The sequence below is a fragment of the Arabidopsis lyrata genome (genome assembly GCF_000004255.2).
Source record: "Arabidopsis lyrata subsp. lyrata unplaced genomic scaffold ARALYscaffold_2, whole genome shotgun sequence".
NCBI lineage: Eukaryota > Viridiplantae > Streptophyta > Magnoliopsida > Brassicales > Brassicaceae > Arabidopsis > Arabidopsis lyrata.
The window spans coordinates 18,995,201-19,020,828 of record NW_003302554.1 but is presented as its reverse complement, the minus strand read 5'-3'; the positions used below and the strand labels follow the sequence as shown (position 1 = coordinate 19,020,828).

The 25,628-nt window shown below is 36.9% G+C and overlaps 7 protein-coding genes across 7 annotated transcripts; 4 read left to right on the top strand and 3 right to left on the bottom strand.

Moving 5' to 3' along the window:
• The first annotated feature begins 254 nt into the window (after window positions 1-254).
• On the top strand, window positions 255-2,544 carry LOC110230687 (F-box/FBD/LRR-repeat protein At1g80470). The gene is made up of 4 exons (XM_021034217.1): window positions 255-632; window positions 788-1,714; window positions 1,796-1,936; window positions 2,026-2,544. Exons 1-4 carry the CDS (start codon window positions 597-599, stop codon window positions 2,371-2,373), a joined length of 1,452 nt encoding a protein of 483 aa, XP_020889876.1. The 5' UTR covers window positions 255-596; the 3' UTR covers window positions 2,374-2,544.
• Window positions 2,545-2,914: 370 nt separating this feature from the next.
• LOC110224234 lies at window positions 2,915-3,910 on the bottom strand. Its single transcript, XM_021010108.1, is given in 4 exon segments — window positions 2,915-3,400; window positions 3,403-3,459; window positions 3,462-3,510; window positions 3,788-3,910. Coding segments are annotated over 4 exon segments (402 nt in total). The 3' UTR covers window positions 2,915-3,227.
• Window positions 3,911-6,272: 2,362 nt separating this feature from the next.
• On the bottom strand, window positions 6,273-8,880 carry LOC9323890 (COBW domain-containing protein 1). Its single transcript, XM_021034218.1, has 9 exons — window positions 8,392-8,880; window positions 8,224-8,289; window positions 7,970-8,150; window positions 7,706-7,902; window positions 7,392-7,442; window positions 7,179-7,270; window positions 6,994-7,091; window positions 6,785-6,873; window positions 6,273-6,679 (listed from the first exon to the last, which is right to left on the bottom strand). The coding sequence occupies exons 1-9, from the start codon at window positions 8,686-8,688 to the stop codon at window positions 6,437-6,439; spliced, it is 1,314 nt and encodes a 437-aa protein (XP_020889877.1). The 5' UTR covers window positions 8,689-8,880; the 3' UTR covers window positions 6,273-6,436.
• A 99-nt stretch (window positions 8,881-8,979) lies between these two features.
• LOC9325354 (topless-related protein 1) lies at window positions 8,980-15,254 on the bottom strand. Its single transcript, XM_021034216.1, is given in 25 exon segments — window positions 8,980-9,348; window positions 9,438-9,604; window positions 9,685-9,873; window positions 9,960-10,184; window positions 10,274-10,453; window positions 10,535-10,645; window positions 10,719-10,866; window positions 10,868-11,019; window positions 11,116-11,256; window positions 11,337-11,571; window positions 11,685-11,812; window positions 11,916-12,011; window positions 12,105-12,200; window positions 12,282-12,355; window positions 12,424-12,493; window positions 12,575-12,684; window positions 12,780-12,951; window positions 13,063-13,172; window positions 13,315-13,438; window positions 13,551-13,728; window positions 13,820-13,978; window positions 14,059-14,172; window positions 14,260-14,439; window positions 14,525-14,657; window positions 15,057-15,254. Coding segments are annotated over 24 exon segments (3,453 nt in total). The 5' UTR covers window positions 14,605-14,657; window positions 15,057-15,254; the 3' UTR covers window positions 8,980-9,134.
• A 3,554-nt stretch (window positions 15,255-18,808) lies between these two features.
• Window positions 18,809-20,972, top strand: LOC9325353 (trafficking protein particle complex subunit 2). The gene is made up of 6 exons (XM_021035327.1): window positions 18,809-18,919; window positions 19,361-19,485; window positions 20,152-20,237; window positions 20,309-20,370; window positions 20,523-20,608; window positions 20,698-20,972. Exons 2-6 carry the CDS (start codon window positions 19,405-19,407, stop codon window positions 20,788-20,790), a joined length of 408 nt encoding a protein of 135 aa, XP_020890986.1. The 5' UTR covers window positions 18,809-18,919; window positions 19,361-19,404; the 3' UTR covers window positions 20,791-20,972.
• Window positions 20,973-21,063: 91 nt separating this feature from the next.
• Window positions 21,064-23,140, top strand: LOC9325352 (probable sodium-coupled neutral amino acid transporter 6). The gene has a single exon (XM_021035326.1). The coding sequence runs from the start codon at window positions 21,444-21,446 to the stop codon at window positions 22,911-22,913; it is 1,470 nt and encodes a 489-aa protein (XP_020890985.1). The 5' UTR covers window positions 21,064-21,443; the 3' UTR covers window positions 22,914-23,140.
• A 1,332-nt stretch (window positions 23,141-24,472) lies between these two features.
• Window positions 24,473-25,505, top strand: LOC9323889. Its single transcript, XM_002889242.2, has one exon. It carries the CDS (start codon window positions 24,788-24,790, stop codon window positions 25,328-25,330), a length of 543 nt encoding a protein of 180 aa, XP_002889288.1. The 5' UTR covers window positions 24,473-24,787; the 3' UTR covers window positions 25,331-25,505.
• The last annotated feature ends 123 nt before the right edge of the window (window positions 25,506-25,628 follow it).

Below are 25,628 nucleotides of genomic sequence, written 5' to 3'. Positions count from 1 at the left end.
TCTAACCATTTCATCTCAACCTTTTTTATATACTTGATCTATTGTTAATTATATCATTTAACACAATAGTTTATTATCATTTATTCATGAAAAATCAAAAATATGTTGTATTTTCGATTTTGTAAAAGATTGTAGGTGTATAAAAATTACTAATTTTTATTATCTATAGTAAGCATTAATATTTATATATTTTCAAGTATATTTATTCAAAAATTTAAATTCTGTAACGCTGAATGAGAGATTTAAAAGGAAGACCAAAAGTAATCATTACATTTCTACGAGTGGTCTTTTCAGATTGCCGTAAATTAACCTTTTTATCATTAATTTAATTATCATTAAATATAATAAAATCACCATTAAAAAGGTCAATGAAGGTCAAGCAAAGAAAAAGGGGCAGTTATTATATTACTTACCAAGGGGCGTGACTCTTTGATTTTGAATATATATACCATACAAAATTGTCAACACAAGTCAGAAAGCGAGCGAGAAACCCTCCGTGCCCTTTCGCCGGCGAATTATATAGACGGTGTTTTCATAGTCGAAGTCTTCTTCTTCTTCCTCTCTCTCTTTCTCTCGCCGTCATCTCCTTCGTAGGTATGAACGGCGGACGCAGTAAAAGACCAATATCATCAGTAAGTAATTTCAGTACCCTTATAAATAAATATCACTGTTTATTTCTTTCTAGAGACCTCTTTAGACTTTTTGGTAACAGAGTATTATACTCTGATGATTTTATCCAAAACGATTCAATTTTCATACAGAGCATTTATTCCGTGTAAAATATTAGGGTTTAGGCAGAGGAACCATGGCTAAAACCTCTGTAAAGAAGAGCAAGTTGACGGAATCCGATTGGATTAGTGGTTTACCAGATGATTTGCTACGTCAGATCCTCTCGAAAGTCTCTACCAAGGAATCGGTTAGCACAAGCGTTATGTCAAAGCGATGGAGAAATCTCTGGAAACACGTGCCTGCCTTGGACTTGGACTCCAGTAAATTCACTGATGAATGGGACTTGGAGGATTTCTTTGATAGCTTTGTGGAGTCTGATGAAAATCTAAAGATGAAGAGGTTCAAGTGGATTTACAATGTTGAAGAGCATTTTCACTCTGCTTTCGTGTCTCGGATCGATCTTGTGGTCAATCGTGGAGTTTGTGATTTTACTCTTCTGAGTAAGGTTAATACTGAGGAAGAGTCAGTCCGGATGCCTCTCTCCCTCTACTCATGTGCGACTCTGGTGAATTTAACTCTCTATGGTGTAGTCTTCGATGCGCCTCTATCAGAATTGGTTTCTTTACCTTGCCTCAAGACTATGCATCTCGAGGCTGTCAAGTTTGACGGAGAATCAATTCTTGAGGCACTCATATCAAGTTGCTCTGTTCTCGACGAATTAATCATAGTTACGCATCATGATGATTTTCTCGGAGTTGTATGTGTGCGCTCTCCGTCACTAAGACGCTTCAAACTAGAGTCTATGCGTGAGGAATATGAGGAATGTGAAGATCCTGATGTTGAAATCGATGCCCCCAAACTTGAGTACATGAGCATCACTGATTATCAATCCGAGAGTTTCATAATACACAATGTATCTCCTTGTGCAAAGGTGAACATTGATCTTGTCTTTGATGTGGAGGAGGATGATGATTTTATGATCCATGATTTTCTCACCGCCATATCCACAGTTCGTGAATTGACAATCTCTGCTCGAACTCTAGAGGTAGACATGAGAACATTAATTATGCTTTGTTGATTCAGTTACAATTCATTTTCTTATGGACAGTTTCTATCTTTCTAACAGATGATCCATGAATACTCGGAAATGGAATCCGTACCTCAGTTCTCTAACTTGTCTTGTTTGCATGCTACGTTCTCTGAATCTTCTTGGGAAATGTTTCCAACATTTCTTGGTTGCTGCCCAAATCTACACTCACTTGACTTGGTGCGTATCATTTTCTTATGTTTTTGTGTTAACATATTGAGATTCATGTCCCAATAAAGATCTAAATTTTTCCTTTGTTGTATCATCAGGAATTTGACTACCTTCCAAAGAAGGAGAAGAATAATCTTTCATTTGTTCCTCAGTGTTTTCAATCATCTCTCGAGTTTGTTCAATTGAAGGCACCAATCACAGTGACTGAGATACCAAGCAAGATGGAACTAGCAATATACTTTATAAGGAATAGTGTAGTTTTGAAGAAACTGATGCTAAATGAAAGTTTTGGAGAAGTCATGAACAAAGTCAGAAAGATTCCAAAACGGGCAAGTGGGTGTGAAGTTGTCATGCTTAAGCCAGCGTGCGGGGATGTTTCTGATGGATCCAGTTTATTACCAATGATCTACAAAGACATGTTCATTCCAAAAGTACTTGATCAGTAATCAAGTGGAAGATCTTTTAGACTTGTTGTGGACATGAATCTTGGGTCTGACCAAGACGTTGTTTGTTTTTTTGCTAAGTTGAACCTTGATTTGATCGACTTTGGTGGAAACTTTTGTAAATTCTCATCGAGATTTCTAGTGAGGAAATATGACTATCACTTGCTTTTTATATCTGTTTTATTTTTCTTTCAAATATGAACACTTGTAGCATGCATTCTTTGTAAATTGCGAAGAAAACTATAAAATCGGATTGTTTTTTCTCAAACATGAAGAAAGGAAGAGGTTGCGGAGATAAGTTATGTAAATTCTGTGAGGTTGCTTTCTTATCCAGGTTAGAAATTGCTTACAGACCAGTAAAAATGATGTTTCTCTACAGAACTGTAACATCATCTCTGAACAAAGAGACAAAAGAACAATTCCGTCTTCTGAATGTACTGTTGTGTGTTATTATTTGTTTGTTCGTTGATATGTTTGGACAAAACTCAATTCAATATCAAAGGCGTCTCTCATTAATTGTTGTTTCTGTTGCGTACGTGCTAAAAGTTGTAACTATGTATCTGTTTCTTATTGTCTTGTGTGATTTACATAAAGAAAGATCAACAGAAGAACATAACCAAACAAAAACACTCTAAACAAGACCACGTCTCCAACATGAGACATCAAATGCCACACACACACACAGAATCTCGTATAAGAAGGGAAAGCCAATCCTTCCACTACATTTTTAGTTACCAGAAACTAAACTATCAGCTACCGGAAAACGAAAGAGATTTTGAGTAACCAAATCTCTTTGGGAGAAGAGAAGCAAAGATTAGACATCTCCATCACATAATATTATTTGTTGTATTCTTCATTCATAGGCAAAGAGAGAGAGAGATGTCATCTTTCTTTATCATAGCTAAGCTTTTGGTTTCCTTAAAGATAGTCTCGACCTTTCTCGTTTCAAACCATCAATGATGCTCTCTGTTGCTCTCGGCGGAAGATACAGCCAGTCCCAACGTACATTGGACTTTGAAGTATTCCATTTAAAACTCTCATGAACCATGGTACTAACATGAAAGAAGACAGTGTTGTGGTTAGTATTATACTTTTGAGGATCGGATCATCAACCTTATCGACTCAGACAATGAGTTGATTCTTCAATTAATTAAACTCAGCGGATTCACACACATTAACACAGAAAAACAAAAAAGGAAATAAAGCCATCGAAAAAAAGGAAACAAAGAAAAAGGAAATTACAGAAAAAAGGAAAAAAGGAAATCTTTATGTGACCGTTAATTGTGATTCGCAATTTCCTTTTTCTTTTGAACCTCTTTGCTTATAAATACATACTCTCTTTCTCGCTTCTTCTAATTCTTTCCTTGTGAGAGAAATTAAAACTCTCTATTTCTCGCTTCTTCTTCTTCTTCTTTGCAGAGCCAATTATGTCTTTATACAGAGACTCTGTGAGTTCCGCTGATCCAAGTTTGAAGTAAAAGCCGATATGATGATCTCTGCAACATCCGTAAGAGTTAGATTGATCGGAAGCGGAAACCATAGCATCGTTTCATTGATTGAATGATGCATCTCCTCTGTCGTCTTCAATCTAAATCAAGTTCGACTTCAGTTCGCCCTAAATTCACCGGATAATGATCTAGCCGCCGAGATGCTTTCACCGGAGACTAAGAGGCAAAAAAGTGGATAACGAAGGAAAACACCAAGACCCTGTACTAGAATTCTTAAGACAAAAAAAAAAAAAAAAGCTTCTCAGAATTTCCAAGCACACGGTGGGCTTCGCATGGGCATTTTTGTATGGGCCTTCTTTGCTATCAAATCCACTAAGGTATTATTTTCTTCATTCTTATTTTTATTTTATTTTATTTAAAATTTATTTTAAGTAAAACTAAAACTAATTAGTTTAAAACCTTCACTAAAACATCTAACTAAATAAAAAAATTTTACTTTTTAAAAATTAGTTTAAGTGATAAATTTTAAAAACGTCGAAAACAAACCGCGCCTAGACATCCTGTCCTTAGTTGGTCCGTAAGCTTTGGTGTTCGAAGTTCGGCAATGTTTTCACGTAATATAGATTTAACACTTAAACTTATTTTTAAAATATAATAATTCTAAAATTTAAAACAAATTTAACACTTAAACTTTACGAAAATATTAAATGTTTTTAACTAAAACCATGTTAATTTCACTATTACTTTTTTAAAATTAGTTTTAAGTATTTTTTTTTTTTTTTCAACCACACCTTCATTAAAAAACAACTCCATGATTGGTTGCCCAATCAGGAGGAGAAGAGTTTACAAAAATAACATCAGAAAATAAAAGTCTAGAAGAACGGGCTAAACAGTCCACTTTAACATTACATAAACGAAATTAGTTTAAGTGTTAAATTTTAAAAACGTCGAAAACAAACCACACCTAAGCATCCTGTCTTTAGTTGGTCCGTAAGCTTTGGTGTTCGAAGTTCGGTAATGTTTTCACATAATATAGATTTAACACTTAAACTTATTTTTAAAATATAATAATTCTAAAATTTTAAAAAAAATTTAACACTTAAACTTTTAGAAAATAATAAATGTTTTTAACTAAAACCATGTTAATTTCACTATTATTTTTTAAAAATTAGTTTAAGTGTTAAATTTTAAAAACGTCGAAAACAAACCGCGCCTAGACATCCTATCCTTAGTTGGTCCATAAGCTTTGGTGTTCAAAGTTCGGAAATGTTTTCACGTAATATAGATTTAACACTTAAACTTATTTTAAAAAAAAAAATTAACTAAAATTTAAAAATAATTTAACACTTAATCTTTAAGAAAATAATAAATATTTTTAACTAAAACCATTTTAATTTCTCTATTACTTTTTAAAAATTAGGTTAAGTGTAAAGTTTTCAAAACGTCGAAAACTAACCGAGCATAAACATCATGTCATTAGTTGGTCCGTAAACTTTGGTGTTCGAAGTTCGGCATGTTTTCACGAAATATATATTTAACACTTAAACTCATTTTTAAAATAATAATGATTTTCACTAAAATTCTTTTAATTTCATTAAAATTTAAAATAAATTTAACAACTAAACTTTAAAAAGTAAATCCATTGAACTAAAACCATGTGATTTTTGATTTGAATAATATATGACCAAATTTAAAAATATGCACATCCATAAAGTTATTCGAGGCCAAAATTTTGACCTGATTAGTCTTAATCGATTTTATCCTAAATATTTTGTGGTGCAAAAGATGGCCTTAAAATTATTTTTGGGTAAATAATCTTAGAACTATGTAAACAACATTCCTCAGGATTGGCTCTTTTGAACTCTTTTTAATTTCGGATGACAAAAAAAAAAAATGTTAGAACTCTTGAAATTGCAACAAGTTGTTTGACAAAAATGGAAGGTCTTTTAGCTAAAATCATTTTGAATCTTGATTTGATCGACTTTGGTGGAAACTTTTGTAATTTCTCATCGAGATTTCTAGTGAGGAAATATGACTATCACTTGCTTTTTATATCTGTTTTATTTTTCTTTCAAATATGAACACTTGTAGCATGCATTCTTTGTCTGTAGTTCAATCGCAGATTAGCAAGGTACTTTTTGGAAAATTTAAGAATACACAAGAAACTTGCTCTTTGTTTAGATCATAGGGGAGACAAATGATTCTGAGATCCTTTGGAAACCCCTTACGTTGCCAAGAAGATGTGGACTTCTAAGTTGTTATCCACATAAGAACATAAAGAGACCAATCACTGAGATTTGTCTGAGCTTAGTTATAATGTGAACGAATTCACAGTTTTATGTGTGTGTCGGAATTCGATGCAAGTAACATTCCGTTGTTATTGCGTTCTCTACTTAACTTGCAATAAAAGAAAATTCGAAAATCGTACATTCAGGCCATCGACATTGAAATAGATGATCATGAAATGAAACTTTTATTAAGTAGGGAATACCTCTGCCACAATAATGATGCGCGGAGGACTAAGTGCAATGACGTTTATAGCCCTTGGCACTTAAATCAAAGTACAACAACTCTGGTGACTATTTCCTCAGTATACATACATACACCTAGTGCAAATATCAAATCAAGCAAGCTTTAAAACCCTTCTCCAACTCCTCCCTGTTCAAATTCTTACCAATGAAGACGATCTTGTTCACTCTCTCCTCGTTTCTTCCCCATAACCGGTCTGGTGATCCTTGAAATATGTCATGGACTCCTTGAAACACAAATCTCTCCTCCATGGTGTGAACCGAGAGGAGACCTTTCATTCTGTATATGTCTTCACTGCGTTCCATCAGTAACGTCCCGAGCCACATGTTTGCCTGATGGGTTGTAACAAAATTTGAAGATTAACATACGGTTTCATCAAACAGTTGTTTTATATGAGACTTTTTTGTGCCTTTCAAGCTGCTTATTATCTATATTACCTTCTCAAGGTCTAAGCTTCCTTGGCAAACTATACTGACTGAAGAAACACCGGGATCATGGGTGTGATCGTGAGAATGATTGTGATGCTCTGCGGTTAAGAATCAGTGACTGATTAGGTTCTGCTGAGAGAGACCAGAGCCAACAATCCATGTTTGTAAAGCTGGAGCATGCAATCAGTATAACAAATCAAGCTTTCCTAATAAATTACCACGTTCATCGTGGTGATGGTGGTCGTGGTCATGGTCGTGGTCATGGTCGTGGTCATGGTGATCTCCCTTATCGTCTTCGTTCACAGAGCTTTCAATTCTGATAAGCAAAAAAAACACCTTAATAATTGCGTTAAGCTACAAGACACCAAACTGAATATTATCATAAGTTGAATAAGAAGCAGACCTCTCTAGATCAAAACCTCCAATTCCAAGAACATAATCCAAGTCAACGTTTCCGTACTTTGTCCGCGTCATCTGAGCCATGCTGTTTATTGTCTGTAGATAACCATAGCAAATACGTTAACATGGAACAAGATAACCAAGAATGGTCTGATAGAAGCTGGGAACAAGTAACATCTAGTGAAATACATGAAAATGAAGAAGATGTAAGATCGACCTTTATGCGTTGCACCACCGAACCTAATTCCGCCTCACCAACAAGATCAGTCTGTAACAAAGTACAATCACTTTTCAGAAATTGGATATGGCAATGAAAAACAATAGATTATGCACCCCTATACATTGAGGTAAACATGTGGATCCGTCACTTAGGACGTGTCAATACCATTTGTGCAAATGAAGTCATTTGTAAACTATAAACTATTTGAGAGAGGAACGGCCTGAATCTTATGATAGAAAGATTCAAACTCTCAAGATCACGAAAACTATCACATTCTCTTTGAGACAGTTGTGCGTCAAAATTTTGGCTACCTTGTTGACTATGATACGATCTGCATAAGCTATTTGTTCAACAGCCTCATTGACAACACCCGTGGGTTTGACCTCATCTAGATGCAAACGAGCATGCTTAGCATCAACTAGAGTAACAACGCCATCCAGTTTGACATCATTGAAAATATCTTCCTCGGCATAAAAGGTTTGGATAATGGGTGCCGGGTTTGCCAATCCTACAAAAAGCATACTCGTTTAAGGATGAGTAGCTCAAGAGCTTAGTGGTGATAAATAAAAAAGTACCTGTAGTCTCAATGACAATATGGTCGAACTTTCCTTTCTTGGTATTGACTAATTCTCCAATCATCCTGACAAGATCACCCCTAACAGTGCAACAGAGGCAGCCATTGTTGAGCATAACAATATCCTCTGCTCCAATAGATTTAGAAGCAACAAGTGACCCATCAATGTCAACTTCACCAAACTGAGATGGAAACATGAATTAGAAAGCAACAACACTATAAGTAAATAAATAGAGGCGAGGATAATCAACTAACCTCATTCTCGATGACGGCTATTCGCTTCCCATGATCTCTGGTCAGTATATGATTCAGCAATGTTGTCTGGTCATCCGGGAAAAAACATTGCAGTATAATTAATCCAAGTATCATGAAAATAGAGGAACCCTAGAATAATAAATATGAAGATGAGAAGCACTGACTGACCTTGCCAGAGCCCAAAAACCCCGTGATAATAGTAGCCGGAATCCGGTTATCTGGCGGAATCTTAGTGGTAACATCGGAATCCTCTGTCTGCGTAGCTGAGACAGAGACAGATGAGAATCTTCGACGGCGAACCACCGGGGAATAGAATAAAGACGGCGTAGTTCTGACGGAAACGGTGGTAGCTCTGGGCCTGGAGAAAACAGAGACGGCGGCAGAAGAAGAGCGATAGTTAAAGGCGGCAGCGGAACGAGGAGCGAGGAAGGTCGAGGCAATCTCTAGTTTTGATAGCGTCGCCATTTTAGCTTCTTCTTCCCACTGTGTAGCTTCTTCTTCCCACTGTGTAGCTTCTTCTTCTAGAGAGAGAGATACAGAGATATAATAATTTTTGTAGCTTAGAGAAGAAATGTCCACGAAGATAATATTATTGTACGTAGATAGTCCATATACATATATATGTCTGTGGGCCGTGGGCCGCACAGCCTTACTAATTCTTCCTTGGTATCCAAACCTAACTCCATTTTCGAAGCTGCACGTGGCAGTCAATCCTTAGTTGCAACACTGATACTTTCTTAAGACCAAAAAAAATCATAAGCAAGCAACATCGAATTAACCAATTAGGCAACTTGTAAGCTATAGATAATATTTTACATTGATTCATTCACCTTGTTAGAATGCTTTCGGAAAAGATCTAAAACCCCAAAAATAAACAGAGTAAGGAACTGAAGCAGATCGGTTTCATATCATCATCTCTGAGCCTGGTCAGAGGCAGAAGCTCCAACGGAAGCTGTAGCCGTGACAGCGCTCGCTGAGCCATTTTCAGGCGGTGGAGCTACTCCCCATTTACCTTCTGACTCAAGCGGCTCGAATATATGGACCCCTCCGTCTGACAGACCCACTGCAAACATATTCGATTCTTGCGGATGAGCCGCTATCACCAGCGGATGGACGTTCGAGTTGCTGCACAAACATCATCATCACCGACATTCAAGATTCAACAACAACATTATTGCACTCTTTACATTCATTCATTCGCTTTTGTTACTCACCTGAGAGAAGCTGGCAAATATGCTGAGGGATTGACTCTGCAACGCAATCTAAGGTTTGCAGAGCTGAAGACACATATCGTAGCGTCCATGAAACTTGTGTATATCAGTTGGCTATCACATGAGAATGTGGCATGTGTGATTGGAGCTGATGATTCACGCACAGGCCACTGGAATCAAAATTAAGACATTTCTATCAGATGCAAGGAGTGAGAAAGAAAGTGAGAGCGAGAGTAATAATTACTAAAACCTGTTTCATGCATTCAAGCTTGGTTGTTTCGTATATGGCGAGCTGAGTTTCATGGACCACAAGGAAGTGTACTTGATCTTGATGAAACTGAACACGCGTGTCTGACAGAGCAGACGTCGATCTTCCCTGTGGAATTTGCAGGACCTTGCTTTTCTGCTTCTCCCATCCATCCGTGTTCCATACACAAAGCTGCATACATACAAAAACCAAAAGTTTTACAGTAAGACTTCTAACGATTGAGATTCTTGATTACAAAACATGAGATGAAACAGCACCTGAGCATCTGCTCCAGACGAAACCAGAACGTTTAGTACATTGGAGAAAGCGAGGCCGGTTATTCTCTTAGAATGTCCTTTAAGCTTGCTCTTAACCTCATCAACACGAACATTGTAAATCTGTATTGTACTATCATCCATCCCGATCGCAATGATATTGTTATCTTGAGGGTGAAAAGCAAGAAACGTTGCAGCAGGGGGCGGCGGCATGAAAGTAGCCATTGTCTGCGCTTAGCCAACAACACATTTAAATGAACAGATGAAGATTTGGTTGCATACATTAGACTTAGTGCTGTCTCAAGCTGAGATTCTACCTTAAACGTCATCATATTAAACAAAGAGATCTTTCCTCCCGATGCTGACATTACGTAGGAATCATTTTTGGATAAAGCAAAACATGGTACGGCTTCTTCTGGATTAGTTTCAACCACATCGTTTGTCATTAAGATCCCGCTCGCTGGTTGCCACTGCTGAGGAGGTACAGAAGCCGTTGCCTACACAAAATCACAAATTGAATTTCATCATGATTTCACCTCTTTCAGAGGTCTTAAAGGCAGATTTTAGACCATATGTACCTTTCCAGTTGCATTGCGGTCATTTCGCTGCCACTTCCATAGCAGATGAATAGCATTTGATGCCAATGCCAAAATTGCATTTCCCGAATTTGTGAAAATCAATCTCGATATCTGCTAAAGTTTTGAGTCATTAGAATCAAAGCCATATGTATAAGTGCAATTATGTCAGTCTCTGTGTTGGTACCTTGGTGGCTCTCATATTCTCAGGGAGTCTCAATGAACGGCATTGAGAGGGTTCGCCGAGTTCAGTAAGCTTCCATACCTTAGACTTATCATTTGATTCTTCAGTGATCACTGGCTTCACATCCACCATATTCCGTGAATCTCCATTCTGTTGAAACGGTAAGTGAGCAACGACGATGGTTGGACACAGACCAAAAGATAGAGAAACTGAAGGAAAAAAAAAATATCGATTTTCGTACCATTCCAGGAATGGAAACGACAGAGGCAGGTCTCTCTGCCACCGGAATGCTATTGATTGCAGGCTGCAAATGTAAATGGCAAACAAAGTGTTGAAGAAATTTCAAATTGGGGGTTAGTCATTTGCTTGTTGAAGATTTAGTGAGCAAAAAATTCAGTACCTTGGAGGATTCAGAAGATAAGTTCTCGACTGTGTGCAATAGCCTAAGACCATCTGAGTTTGCCATAACCTTAATCATATTGTCATTTGCAGAAACGGCCAAGAGAGAGCCTTCCTTGTTAAATCTGATCCGTGGACTTGCCTACAAAATATAGAGCCACATGATGGCTGCAAATGAAAACATTTGGTTTCCAGGAAGAATCGAGGTATTTGTTTACATACCTGGAGACCTCCATCAGCATCAATGGCAGTCAAAAGCTGTATAGTGTCCATATCCCAGAACTTAATGGAGAAGTCGTCACCCGCAGCGAGATAACGGTTTTTAGTAGTATCAAACTGCACAACACCAAGAGAACGCTTGTGGAATCCTTGATAAGTTCTCTTAACTGCTCCTTCGCTTTCATTCCACTCAACTATGAACGACTCCCCATCTTTACTCGTCCCACAAGAAAATAGCCTATCCATACGAATAAAACAAAAATTAGACTTTAAATTTATTATCACATCACGACGAGACAGAACAGAGTAAACAGAACCACAACATAATGATGATGAGAATAATGTGATAACCTAGTTCCATCAGCACTGTAGGCCATCGTTGTACACCAGCGACCAGGAGCTTCATAGTCAACCCGAGAACCCATATTATCATATAACCATGCTTTTATTTTCCCGTCAAGCGCAGTTGAAAAGATGAACTTGAGCAAAAGAAGAAATAAACAAGTCAAGACCAAAACCAAATAGATACGAATTTAAACTTGTACTGAGCAAAAATGAAACCGTTTAAATATTGCTACTTACCTGAATGTTTTCCTTGTAGTGAGGGCAGATAGAGTAAACAGGAGCTTCATGGCCTTCAAAAGTATGCCGTTTTACACCCGTTGCAGCATCCCAGACCTTGATTCAAAGAATTGATTAGTCCTGTTTTTAGAGTTCCAACAAAAAAAAAAACAAAATTAAGGAAAAAAAAGAAAAAAAAAAAGGCTGAACCTTGATGGTTTTGTCATCACCACAAGTAGTAACACATAGTTGCTTGTTCGGAGTGGAGAATGCAATGTCATTGACACCGCCAACATGAGCATCAATCTGAATAATAATAATAATAAATGCTTTTAGTTACAGAAAATGAAAGAAGTGCTCCTAAAATGTTGTTTTAAATTATCACACCTCGAGGTGTTGCCTCATATCTTCACCACCGTGATAAGAGTATAGCTGTACAATATGTCTTGAATAAGCAACTCCTGCAATTGAAAACGTGCATATGAATACCCAAATCAGTAGAAAGAGCATTTGAAATTTCAAATCTTACCGAATAGGGAACCATCCGGGCTCCAAATCACACGGTTGACAGAAACGACAGGTTCTTTCACCAAAGCAGCCTATAAAAACCAGAATTTTTGGTCATTGAAGTTTCAAATAAATATTAGATATTAAGATCTGGTTAGTTTTCATAAAAGAACCTGCAAGGGCATTGAACATTTACTCAAGTCCCAAACTTTGAAAGTCTTCTGGACTAGTCGTTCTCGAGAACCGACTTCCCAGAGCCCAATATCCCCTACATTCGTACCAACTAGAAAAAAGAAAAGTGAAGCAAGAAGCTTCTGATGTTACAAATTTCTGATGATGTATGTTTCATGAAATATGCATACAGAGCAAGAAACAGACCTAGTAGCAGAGTCTGTTTAATAGGATGGAAATCCATGCTCATGGGAGATGAGCCTTGGCTCAAAGTTCGTGCTACTGTCTTGGGCAAGTCATCAGGTACTTTGAAGGTTTGATTATGACCATGAGCCTGTCCCGGGAATGTCATTGGTAACATGTTGACACCTAGACTCACCTACATATTGGGAGAAAGAAGAAATACGTCTAAATTCTAAACTAGCATAACCAATTGAGTAAAATTGGTATTGATAAGAAAATACATAATATTGCTTTAGATTTTTGTCACCTCGTCAGAGATTCCCATAGGTCTTGTTCGCTTTGAGACATGGTCTGAATCACCTGATGGATAGTCTACAGCGGAATTAGTTGGAGGAGTTCTCGGGTGCTTCAAGGCTGCTAAGACCCAAAAAGGAGAACATGTTACATAGATCACAGGTGAAACTTAACGATTCTTAAAAAAAAGGCAAGGATAAAATTTGAAAGACTATAGTTCCACACAGCTTTTAGGAAGAAAAACCACATTTGATAAGCAAATTACCTTGGATGGATGGAGCACCAAGAGCAATGGCTCCTCCAGACACAGCTGGATGTGGGACAGAGGAAGGACTAGACATCCAACCAGCAAGAGGTGTAGGAACAGGAGAAGGTGTTGGTTGAAATGGCTGAAGAAGACATAATCAAGCACGGCATGTAAAGGTAACTATAGAGCTAGGAGCAAAATCAGAATAAAGTGCACTTATAGAAAAGACGAAAATCGGCTGGAAATTGACCTACCCCGTGTGCGCCTAAAGGAGGAAATCCCCCAGCTTTTGGTAATGATCCAAGCAGCGGATTGTTGACAGGGGATGGTGCTCGTGCATCATTTGGTAGGCGGCAGGAATGATCCACAAAGAGAGTCTTAATATCAGGATTAGGCCTTGGGTTTTTACAAAGCTGATGTTGCCAATTTAAGCTGCATGTAATGGAGTCACATAGAAACAAGGAGTTAAAGCAGCTGAGAAATGAAAATTAGTTGGAAGTGAACAAGAAAGGACAATCAATACCTCTGATTAATGAGAGTCCTCAGCCGTGAATTTCGAAGGGTAGGAAACTGCAATTTATCACGGAACAATGGATTAGCTTCAATCAACTTCTTGAGTTCCACCAACATGATAGCTCGGGCGGACTTTGTGTCCCCATACTTGGATAACTGCTCGTTCTCCCTGAAGTAGAAAGAGTTAAAACTCTTTTGCACAATGTAAAGTTAAACCTGAAGCTTCTTTAAAACCCTGATGTGGCTTACCGGAAGTTTTCTAAGGTCAAGAGCTGAGTGATTTCCTTGAAAAGCTCCTCATTAAAAGTGGAAAAGACTTTCAAATCTTTGACTAGAATTTCCACAGCCTTGGGACGATCATGCCTACAAAAAGCAACCGGTGTGTGTGAGACATTGGCAAATGAAAACACAAATCTAATGGTTGTTGACAGACACAAGTCAACAACTTACCTATCCAAGGCCTCGAGATACTTCTGCTTCCTAATCTCGAAGAAAATCTTCATGGAGTATCTATTATCATCAACTTTGGTAAAACCAGAGAGATACCTCTCAACCTCATCCCAGTTACCATTGTGGACCTCATCCTCAAAATACTTCATATTGAAGAAAAACCCAGATTCTTGTTCAAGCCTAACAAATTTCCCACAAAATCAATCAAGTTAATGCATTTCTCGCCTAACAAAATGACGAATCAGAGATCGGAAAGAGGACTTACTTATGAACAGTCTCTTTGAACTTCTCTTCATCTAAAAACTGTAAGATCAAGAACACGAGCTCTCTGCTCAGAGAAGACATGATAATATTTCTTCACTCACTCCGATAAGCTTTCAAGTCAGATGCACCAGATCGATCTGCAAATGGCGACGATTATTTATAACCTTTAAATGAACAAACACCAAATTTACTGGGTTTCAAATATTCCTGGATTTAATCAAAAAAAATGAAAAATACACACCACCCTCTTAATTATAACTAGATCTTCAAACTATCTCCGGAAAATTCTCCAAAAGTCTCTATTCCGGCGGATTTAATTACTGTTTAATAGAGCAAAAAAATTAGGTCTTCCTAGTATTATTATTGTCCATCGAATTAAATATAAAAAGCTTAAATGGCCATCTTTTTCACTACATGAGAAGAAAATAAATCAAAAGGGATAAAGCAAAAACCCAGAAAAGCTACCATTCAAAAAAAAAAAAAAAAAAAACTAGATTCCGTTATTAACCAAAGAAGCGTGAAGCTTACTTACCATGAAGAAGAAGAAGAACAAGATCGATTTCAGAAACAAAGGCCAGAGCTTCAGTCTCTCTCTCTCTCTCTCTCCTGAAAATGAAGGATTTCGTTTTTTCTTTTCTTTTTTTTCTCTCAACCCGATACTGAGAGAAAAAAGAAAAACAAGTTTTCTCTCTCTTCAGGATTATTTATACGAACATTAAAATCTTGCAGAAATGGAGACTTTAATTTAAAACCCGAACGAAAAAAGTGATTTTAATATGCGAAGGTGACAGATAACGGAGTCTAATAAGCCAATGCACCTATTACACGATAAGGAAGCTGATTCTGATAAGCGGAGATACTTATATATAAGTACAGTCAAATCAGGGCATAAGACTTAGCCGGCTACAATTCTCGACGTTATCGGCTCGGAATCTCTAGCTGCTAGCTGTACGACAAGGAGACATGATCGTCTGTGTCGCGACAGGACTACACCCTCGGTGAATACCGTCAATCTTGTACGATGAACCTTAAAGGATATTGATCCAACGGTTTGTAAGCGAAGTAGCTGCGTCCCCACAGATCCCTCATAACACGACAAAACTTTTCCTTCTGAGATGCATCTTTAAGTTCCATTGCCCTTGAAAATGACAAATATTACCTAAATTGCCATTAATTCTTGAGATGCGGTACTCGTTGAACAAAAATCACGTGATTGAGAGAGAGATAATGGAAGAGGTTATCACTTAATTCTCCCGACATGAGAACTCTTAGGCCTTCTCGTGATTTGGAGTCGTTAAATATTTCTGTGATTCTTTTAATTTCTACTAATCATTTTCTATAATTATATACGAGCCCATTTAACTGTTTTGGATTGTTTTTATTAATCCCGAAATGTCATGTGAACTATATTGACTATTGAGTAGTATATACGAGCCTCAGTTAACTGTACAACTAATTAAGAAAATTAATTTTGTTTGTTTGTTCAGACTTCACAGCATAATTGGTATTTCATCGATAGTTGACGATTTAATTACAGTGAACTAATATGTTAATTTTAAAATGTATGATGTATCTATTGTTGTTATTTTATATAGTCTTTCACAAGAAACATCGAGTTTGACGTCATTAGCGTAAAGGTTTTTGGCACCAGCTGAAGATAAATACTATTATTTGCTTTAATTGCTCAAGAATGATAATTGTTTCTTTTGCTAAAGTTATGGGTGCACAAGAAAAGTATAACTTTTGAAAAGCATATTTCTATTCTTTTAGTTTACACGGTAACACGAGTATCTCTACTTTTCTAGTAATGTGTAATTGTGTATACAAGTTCATTTGCCGATTTAGCTTGCTTTTTTTATTCAAATACACTAACATGGAATGCAAGAAGATGTCTAAACACAAAAACAAAAACAAAAACCTGCTCCTTATTAGAATATGGGCTTCCAACTCAAAATCAATTGGCAATGAGTGGAGTGGCCCATATCCCTTATATATTACTTAGGATCCCTTCTAACTTCCGATGTGGGACATTATGTCCTAATACGCTCTCTCGAGATGATGGCTCTTTGGCCATTAATCTCGGAATGTTCGGGCTTAGATCGACGGCATCAATTTTGGGCCTTGTTGATGATTGGACCATCTTTAGGTCGGATCGGGTTGGACATGTGTGGATCGAGCTCTGATACCATATTAGAATATGGTTTTCCAACTCAAAACCAATTGGCAATGAGTGGAGTGGCCCATATCCCTTATATATTACTTAGGATCCCTTCCAACTTCCGATGTGAGACATTATGTCTTAATACTCCTTGCCATGGCGAGTGAGAGGACCAGTAAAAATAATATATTAACAAAAGATAAAGCAAAGAAGAAATCAAATAACCAAATAGAAAACATTAGATTTATTTTCACAAACTAAAAAAATCCTCAAATATATAAAATGAAAAACACATCAAAATGTTTTGTAAATATTCAAACTATACATAGGTTTATTATTTAAAATCCAAACTAACAAAAATGATTTATGATTCAGTATTTTCCGCCTGAACTAGATTATATAATATATATATGGTCATAAGTTTTTCAAAAATTTTGTTTACAAAAAAAAAAAAAAAAAAAGTTTTTTAAAACATTTGTTAATCAAAGAAACAGTCTTATCGAGTTTATAACAAATGATGAAAATCTGAAAAAACAATATATAGTTTTCAAATAATTATTTGGTTTGATATGTCAACGTCTTTATTATCAATCAAAAGTTAGTAAGGAACATTAACAATGAAAAGGAAAGTCATATAAATTAAGATGTCAATATCAGACAACTACTCGTCAATCCAGTATGATACGTTTCATTATGAGTCACTAGGTACGTGTGCATGATGTAATTATTACTTATTATACTGATTATAATTTTCAAATGAAAATTCGATTAGGTTTCCAAATAATATTTATAAAATACACAAATCATCAATGACAAAAAATTGTTTGCTCAACGTCAAACTATGTTAAAATGAGTAGATTTTTCGATAGATCCTCTACAACCTACATAATTACTTTGATATAAATCTCCAGATCAGAACACAAATTGTAATAGACTAATAGCTCAAAAATAGATGTGTACTTCTTTAGAAATAGTAAAAAATTCTGACTAACACTAGAACATCGTAAATAAAGTAGATATGATTTCTTTTATCAATTGGGCAAATGGCCATTAAAAGTTGTGGAGAAGTGAATGGTGGTCAGTGTTTGTTCACTGCATCTTTAATTTTTTTTTAAGTTCTCCGGCCAAAAAGCAGTGCACGTTGGTCCCATCTGGCCGGTCTGTTCAAACGTCTAACGGGATAAACTAAAATTGTTATTACGGGAGATATTATTAAATCATTCACGATGCTATCAAATAAATTCCAATAAAAAAACAAAGTCAATTACAAAAATATGTTTTCAAATAATCGGGCCACATACCGAATTTTTTTTTTTTGGTTTTTCTAATAATTAGTAATTATTTCAAATATTAGAGTCTACAAAACCTTTTTTAGGTCAGTTGGTCAATGCCATTGGTTTGAAAATCTGTAACGAATGGAAGGAAATAGTGTAAAAGTCTAGTAGTGAGTATGTTCATAAATTACGAAAGTCCACTACGTATTAATAAAGCGCACTATGTGAAACTACTACAACTATTATTGGCTATGTACTTGTTTGGTTTTATCGTGGTTAGTTTTTAAAATTTTAAAAACAAAACTTTAAGTTGATTAATAAAAGGCAAAAAAAAAAAAAGAACGTACATGAGAAGGGTGTTGGGCTATTGGTTACTTTCCACTTATGTATGTCCTCTCTCCTCTTAAAAAGCTTAATTGCTTTGCTATTTTTATACTACTACTGTTCTTCAATTTATCAGCTTCTTCTTCTCTTCTCATATCGCGGTAATTAAAGGCGATATATTGATTGCTTTCTGGGGAGAAGAAGTTGTCGGTTGTCCCTCGCCATTATAATGTGACTTTCTGAATTTTTTTTAGCCATAATTATTTGCACTAATTTTTTCGGGAAATTGATTTTGTTTCTCTCTTATCGCTTATGACGACGACAACGACACCATCACAAAATTGTTTTGTTTAATTCGTTAATCTTTTTCCTTAAAAAAAATGTTTCCCAACGCCGCTTCGGTCGATAATCTATATCATATAAACTTCATTTTAAAGAAATAATGGGCTTTAAAGCCCAATAATTAACAGTGACGGGCCTCGACATTTTCGTTGTTGATCTTCCTTCATCTCTAACGCACTGGGTTAAGAATGTTTTTTTTACTCTGAGATCTTTGTGATTTCCGAAGAATTGGCATCGCCTTTGTTCTCCTTCCTCTCCGTCGTAATTCCTGAAGCTCCCGTACCTTTGTTTTCTAGACGTAAGTCTCCTCCCTTTTCCATAACCCAATTGTCGAATGTCGATCTCTGTTCAAGTAGATGATTTACCTCCATTAGTCGGGATTTAATCGGTCGGTATCTGGACGAGTTGTTTGATTGTTTCTAATCTACTTGTTGTGTCCTTTTGACGGAAAACCCCTTGTTTCACTAAGCAGGACAAGGGGAGCAATGTTTATACACAGTGTTGAATCGACCAATTGACCTTACACTTTGAGAAATGGGAACACATTTCTCTGCCTTAATCCTTTAATTTCATAGCTAGTTTCTGGATTAGGAGACGAAATTTTGCAATGTCGTGGATTTGATAAGTTTCTCTAGCTTAGGTTTCTTTCCTCCAAAACTTCGGGTGGCTTATAAGAGCCAAGATGGATACTGAAATTTGATATCTGTTTTTTTTTTTTCTTTTTGATTTTGTGTTTCAGGGAACACAAGATCTAGTTTCTTCTAGTTGGAGACGAGAGATTGAATGGCTAACACCGCCTGCTTTATAATTGTGGGTCGGAATGATATTCCCATCTATGAAGCTGAAGTTGGATCTGCTGCCAAAGTACATTACTTATTCCTGCTTTTTTGCTCCATTCTCCTCACTTTTATTTTTGCATCCATGTTCCGTTGGATCCATAATCCTAGGTTCGGAATCTTTAAGATGAGAGAATAAATTCCACATCATACCTCCCTGCTCCCCCTTTTGACTTTGGTTTCCTGGTCACAGTTCAACACTTCATATTTAACCCTCTGAAACTGTCACAGAAGAGGTGCAAAGATCATTTAGCTTCCCTCGGATGGAAATATCCTGGATAAGAAATTTGATTATCATTGTTGTTAATTTACCTGCTGATTTGAAAAGGTTGGCTACTACTATTGATCAACATCTTTTTGGTGTAATAAAGTTTCACATTGTCTTACATTTTCATGACCAAGCAAGCAGGCATTGTTCTTACTAGGGTCTTAGTTTTTTTTAGATCTCTTAAGATCATGTAAGCTTGCTGAACAGGAATTGCATGACTAATCGGTCTCTGGTCTATCGTAGGGTTACTTATACTTGTTTAATATTGAAAGTTTCTCCTTTTTGGTTTGTTACTTTCATCTAGCTGGTAGATATAGGTTTCAACCACGATAGCAATTAGTGTCTTGTCTAACGATAGCAATTAGTGTGTTGTCTAACGTGTAAGTCGCACATCAGTCTCTCACACCCATTCTTTCTATTTGGCAGAGAGAAGATGCTGCCCAGTTGCACCAATTTATATTACATGCCGCATTAGATGTTGTCCAAGACCTAGCATGGACTACAAGTGCCATGTAAGTAAAGTCCCTTGTAAAAATTTCGATTATGTTTTAAGGATTCATCTCATTATCACATAACGACTCAGGTTCTTGAAGTCAGTAGACAGGTTTAACGATCTGGTTGTGTCAGTGTATGTTACCGCAGGCCATATCCTTTTTTTTTGTGGAACTACTTACTTTAGACCCTTTGAAATTCAAGTGCAAAAAGTTTGCTTCTTCTGATTCATTCATCTAAATAGTGTGAGCGTGGTAATTCATTTCCAGTTGTAAATATTTGTTTCTTCCTTAATTTATCAACACATACTCGACTCATGCTCCTTCATGATTCACGGAATGAGGACGGCATCAAGAGCTTCTTTCAAGAGGTGCATGAGCTCTATATAAAGGTAAAATTTCTTGAGTAATGAATTCGCAGTTGTTGGTTCTGTCCTGATTCGGTTGCATCACCATCATTAAAATCGTTTGGTTCATGCAGATTCTTCTGAATCCCTTGTATCTTCCTGGTTCTCGGATTACGTCGTCACATTTTGACACTAAAGTACGTGCACTGGCAAGAAAGTATCTGTAGAGAAGACGGAGATTCTGTTTGCATTTGGTGGATGAGGTCCAATGCCCAATTTTCTCTTGTATCCTTATCGCATAGTTCCCAATCAAATTGTTTGTGTTTTCTTTTTGAGTGCCTGGATTTCTGTTATTTCTAACTTGCAAGCAACATTTTGGGATTCCTTGTTTAGTATGAGCGATGGAATCTTTGGTGGTTATTATAAAGAAAAGAGAGACTTTTCCTCAGAATCTATGGGAAAACAAGCAACATGTCTCTTTCTAAACAACGCCTAACATAAGTAAATGTGAAACACTTAAAAATGCTAATCCGCAATTAATAAGGTACTTTATTGAAGTTAAAAAAGAAGCCACGTGTGAAGTAAAAGCACCAATAGGAAGATACAAGTTTCCTCTTTCCTCCCAAAACAAAACTAATCTCTCTCTCTCTCTATCGCTCGCCGACGAGGCAGGAAGGACGACCGATTGAGACGTTGACCCTTAATCCGATTTGATTTTTTGAACAATCTTCTCTCTCTCTCACTCCATCTCGTAGAAAAATAAAAGTCTCTTCTTTCGTCTGCTTCGATCTCGGATTATCTGTAAGTTTATTTATATTCTTCTTTAAAAAAAAAAAAAAAAAAAAACCAGAGGGGACGTTTATATCATCAGATCTGGCGAATGGATAGCAGTTACTCTGTGATTTCCAAAACTTCTTACGTTGAGTTACAGAAACCGACGAATAATGGAAAACCCAGAAACAAGTTGCTTCCTTCTGATGAAGAAAGCTTCGTTAACGATTTTGACGATACCCGTAATGGTGTTGGCGGTGAAGATGGTGATGATCTCGATTTCGATGTCGCTGATTACTCCCTCGTTCATGGCAAATCATCCAATCAAGGATCTGGGATCTACGGTGCCGTTTTTAATCTCACCACTTCTATTATCGGCGCCGGTATCATGGCATTGCCCGCCACCATGAAGGTTCTCGGCTTGGTTCTAGGGTTTCTTTTGATTATCCTCATGGCTATTTTGTCTGAGATTAGTGTTGAGCTTTTGATTAGATTTTCAGTTCTTTACAAGTCCAAATCTTACGGCGAGGTTGTTCAATTCGCTTTGGGGAAAACCGCTAGGGTTTTGTCTGAGATTTGTATCATTGTCAACAATGGTGGCGTTCTCGTTGTTTACTTGATTATAATGGGCGATGTTATGTCTGGTTCTCTTCATCACATTGGGGTTTTGGATCAATGGTTAGGGAATGGATTCTGGGATCACCGCAAAGTTTTGGTTTTGATTGTTATGGTCATCTTCTTGGCTCCTCTCTGTGCTTTGAACAAGATTGATTCCTTGAGCGTTACATCTGCTGCTTCTGTTGCTCTTGCTGTTGTCTTTGTGGTTGTCTGTTTTGTTGTCGCCACGATCAAGCTTATCCAAGGAACTATCGACCCTCCAAGGATGAGTCCTGATTTTGGTTCCAAACAAGCGATCTTGGATCTTCTTGTGGTCATTCCGATTATGTCAAATGCATACGTTTGTCACTTCAATGTTCAGCCGATATACAACGAGTTAGAAGGTCGATCACCGCATAAGATGAACCGAGTTGGGAGAATCACAACAGCGATTTGTGTTGTTGTCTACGCTTCAACTGCTATATCGGGTTATCTCCTCTTTGGCAAGGACACCGAATCAGATATCTTGACCAACTTTGACCAAGATCTCGGTATCCGGTTCAGCTCTGCGGTGAATTACATTGTCAGAATCGGCTACATTCTTCATCTAGTTCTTGTCTTCCCCGTGATCCATTTCTCCTTGAGAGAAACCGTCAATACCTTACTGTTTGGAGGCTCGCCTCCTCTATCCGAAAGCAAAAAGAGATCTTTGGGACTCACAGTGGTCTTGCTGGCTCTTATTTACATTGGCTCGACGATGATCCCAAACATATGGACTGCTTTCAAATTCACAGGTGCAACATCAGCGGTTTCGCTTGGTTTTACATTCCCTGCTCTTATCGCATTACGGTTAGGGAAACAGAGCAATTCGTTAAGCTTCGTGGAAAGATCAGTGTCATGGCTGATGCTAATCTTGGCCGTAGTGGTTAGTATTGTTGGAACCATTGGCAACATATACAGCCTCGAGAGCAAATCAGATTGATACTTTATAGCAGTGTTTTTCAGGATCTTGTAGATTTATACAATCAGAGATTCTCGGTCCAATACCGAACCGGAAATCTTCAGCGACTGTTACATGCACCTTAAGGATGTCGATCAATGGCGTTTGTTCAGGCTAAGCGTAAAGATTTCTGGTTTGTGAATTATATGTATACAGACACCTGATTCTTATGATATTATAATATATACGCATTTTTTCTGTTTTTCTTAGTTGATTTAACTCCTTTTTTTGGCTGCGATTCATATATATTTTTTCTTGTACGTTTCCTTGGATCGTTTGGGGACTGGTGAATGTAGTTTGAAACCGAGTTGGTCTACTTTAAACCAGAATTAGGTACCGGAAATAACCAGTGAATATATTAAAGTGGTGATTAGAATGTTTCGGATTGATGTACTATTGAAATGAAAGCAAAGTAACGAAACTTAAGTTGGACTCAAAGGTTATCACTAAAGATCTAATACCCAACTTCAATACACCTCTGATCCGTGACTTTTGAAAATGGTATAACTTTGATCACCGTGGGGCCTGGAGTATAAAATTATATGTTGATCCAACGACTTTGCCTCGGATTTCTTTTAAGCAAATCTTCTGATTCAGTTGTTAGTCTTGGATTATTTTCTTCTTACATGGTATATCTCCTAATCCTATAAGTCAGTAGACAAAATACAATGTGGCCAAACCGAAAATGGAAGTGGAAGCTAGTGGCTGGTAAGTGCATATGAACATTACTTTTAAAGTCCACATGCGCATGACCCGTGATCACCAATCGTGTTTTCCATTTGATCTATATTAATTTATATGAACTATAAGCTTCTAAGTGTATAAATATTTATCAAATATTATATGCTGATTGTGATAGATGGAAATTTGCATGATTGCATCCACTAATACTCGTGTTGATGTCTTTGTTATCACAGCACTCGATAATAATGGCTTGTATAGTCTCTTAAAAGCTCAATAATTTATCTTCCTCCTTGATTAGAAAAGCTGAGGATAATCATAAAAAAATTGGATTTGTGTTCATTGACTTAAGTAATAAAATAACAAAAAAAAGTAATGTATTTATATCCACGGATTAAAAAAAATATATTAATAGTTGACTACAGAAGCTGAATTTTAAGTTTCATAGTAGTTTTTTTTTTGTTATCATTAGTTGACCTAACTACGAAGATAATACTAACTATTTAGTTAATTAATCCGGTAGCGAAGAGAAGGCATTGATCTAACTTAATAAAAAGAAGTAACATTTTTTAATTAATTTGATCACGTAGACAGCGGACGATGCCTATAATACTATAATATATGTATAATATATATGGCCATCAGAATGATATTTATTTATTTTCTTGTAATCATTTTGGTGTCACGGTAAACTTCATTGCATGTGTTTTAAAATCGAGTAAATGAGCCGCTCTCATTTATCTTTTTCTTTTCCGTTTAAAGCGAAAACATATTACAATCCAAGGCAAAATTTATGTTGGCTTTTTTTGTTAAGAAGCAAGTTTATTACCGTAATTAATATGTTCGGTTTTTGAAAAGTAAATGGAACAAAAGATGATAGAGATAGTGATCCCCAAAAAAAGCATACATAATGCACTCCATTTCCCCACAGCGTGATTAATGGACACACCCACATCTCCATTCCATGTGTTCATTTTTCTTCAATGCTAAAAAGATGTGTGTGTGAACTTCTCTATCATTTTCTTATTTTCACTTTGGTCCACTTTAGTCCATCCGTTCACCCACCTTACCAAGCAAGCCTCGTAACTTTTGAAAAAGTCAAAAACAACCCCAAACCGTCTCGCTCCTTTATATATTATTACTCCAAACCAACAGATTCGAAAATCTCATAAACAATGGATTGGTTCTCATGGCTCTCGAGGACGAATCTCGAAGCTTCTCTAATCTACGAGTACGGTCTCTCTTTCTCGAACAACGAGCTCGAGTTCGAAGACATTGCTTACTTCAACCACGAATTTCTCCAGAGCATGGGGATCTCGATCGCTAAGCACCGCCTCGAGATCCTGAAGCTTGCTCGGCGTGACCGGAAACCGTCTCCGCTCACCGCTCGTTCAATTTTCAGAGTCTTGATTGCGATCAAGAAGACCGGGAAATGCTTCTCCGAGTATGTTCGATCCTGGATCCGACGAGAGGAATCGTCTCGGGCTCTGGTGCTTGTGTCGAGGAGCAGCGGGAACGGGAGATGGAAAGGCGCGAGGAAGAAGAGATCGGTGATGCCGATGAGCAACGGGAATGGCGGAAAGGAAGAGAGACTTCTGTTGACGAATGGAACTCCTTATAGGCTCGATTATGAAGATGATAATACTACTCATTGGGGGAACAAAGATGTAGAAGCCATTAAGTGGGATTCAATGTTTCAGAACCTTAAACCTACTTGAAATCATCAACTAGGGATTTGGGATTTTTAGGCTTCTTCCACCACAGATTTGATTATTTGAGTTTTTGGCTAAATAGTTTCAAGTTCTGTTTGTTAGGCCAATTAGTTTTGTTAATTGACATTTTTGAGATTTGGAATGATTCTCTGTCTCCTTTTATTTGCCTTTTTTTTTTTTTTATTGGCTTTGGTCCAACTCTTTCATTACTTTTTGTTAGAAAAATTCATGTATGTTGTAAGGAAATCTAAATTTTTCATTGCACTTTTAGAAAAGACAAAGCTGTTTTATTTGTTTGTGTCAG

Excerpts from the sequence above, each read along its gene's own strand:
- LOC110230687 (XM_021034217.1), top strand. The coding sequence starts at position 597 with ATGAACGGCGGACGCAGTAAAAGACCAATATCATCA. Across the intron at positions 1,715-1,795 it reads TCTCTGCTCGAACTCTAGAG|ATGATCCATGAATACTCGGA; the intron begins GTAGACATGAGA and ends TCTTTCTAACAG. Across the intron at positions 1,937-2,025 it reads ATCTACACTCACTTGACTTG|GAATTTGACTACCTTCCAAA; the intron begins GTGCGTATCATT and ends TTGTATCATCAG.
- LOC9323890 (XM_021034218.1), bottom strand. The coding sequence starts at position 8,688 with ATGGCGACGCTATCAAAACTAGAGATTGCCTCGACCTTCCTCGCTCCT. Across the intron at positions 8,290-8,391 it reads GGTTTTTGGGCTCTGGCAAG|ACAACATTGCTGAATCATAT; the intron begins GTCAGTCAGTGC and ends CCGGATGACCAG. Across the intron at positions 6,874-6,993 it reads CCATCACCACGATGAACGTG|AGCATCACAATCATTCTCAC; the intron begins GTAATTTATTAG and ends TCTTAACCGCAG.
- LOC9325353 (XM_021035327.1), top strand. The coding sequence starts at position 19,405 with ATGGCTAACACCGCCTGCTTTATAATTGTGGGTCGGAATGATATTCCC. Across the intron at positions 19,486-20,151 it reads AAGTTGGATCTGCTGCCAAA|AGAGAAGATGCTGCCCAGTT; the intron begins GTACATTACTTA and ends TCTATTTGGCAG. Across the intron at positions 20,238-20,308 it reads GCATGGACTACAAGTGCCAT|GTTCTTGAAGTCAGTAGACA; the intron begins GTAAGTAAAGTC and ends ATAACGACTCAG.
- LOC9325352 (XM_021035326.1), top strand. The coding sequence starts at position 21,444 with ATGGATAGCAGTTACTCTGTGATTTCCAAAACTTCTTACGTTGAGTTA.
- LOC9323889 (XM_002889242.2), top strand. The coding sequence starts at position 24,788 with ATGGATTGGTTCTCATGGCTCTCGAGGACGAATCTCGAAGCTTCTCTA.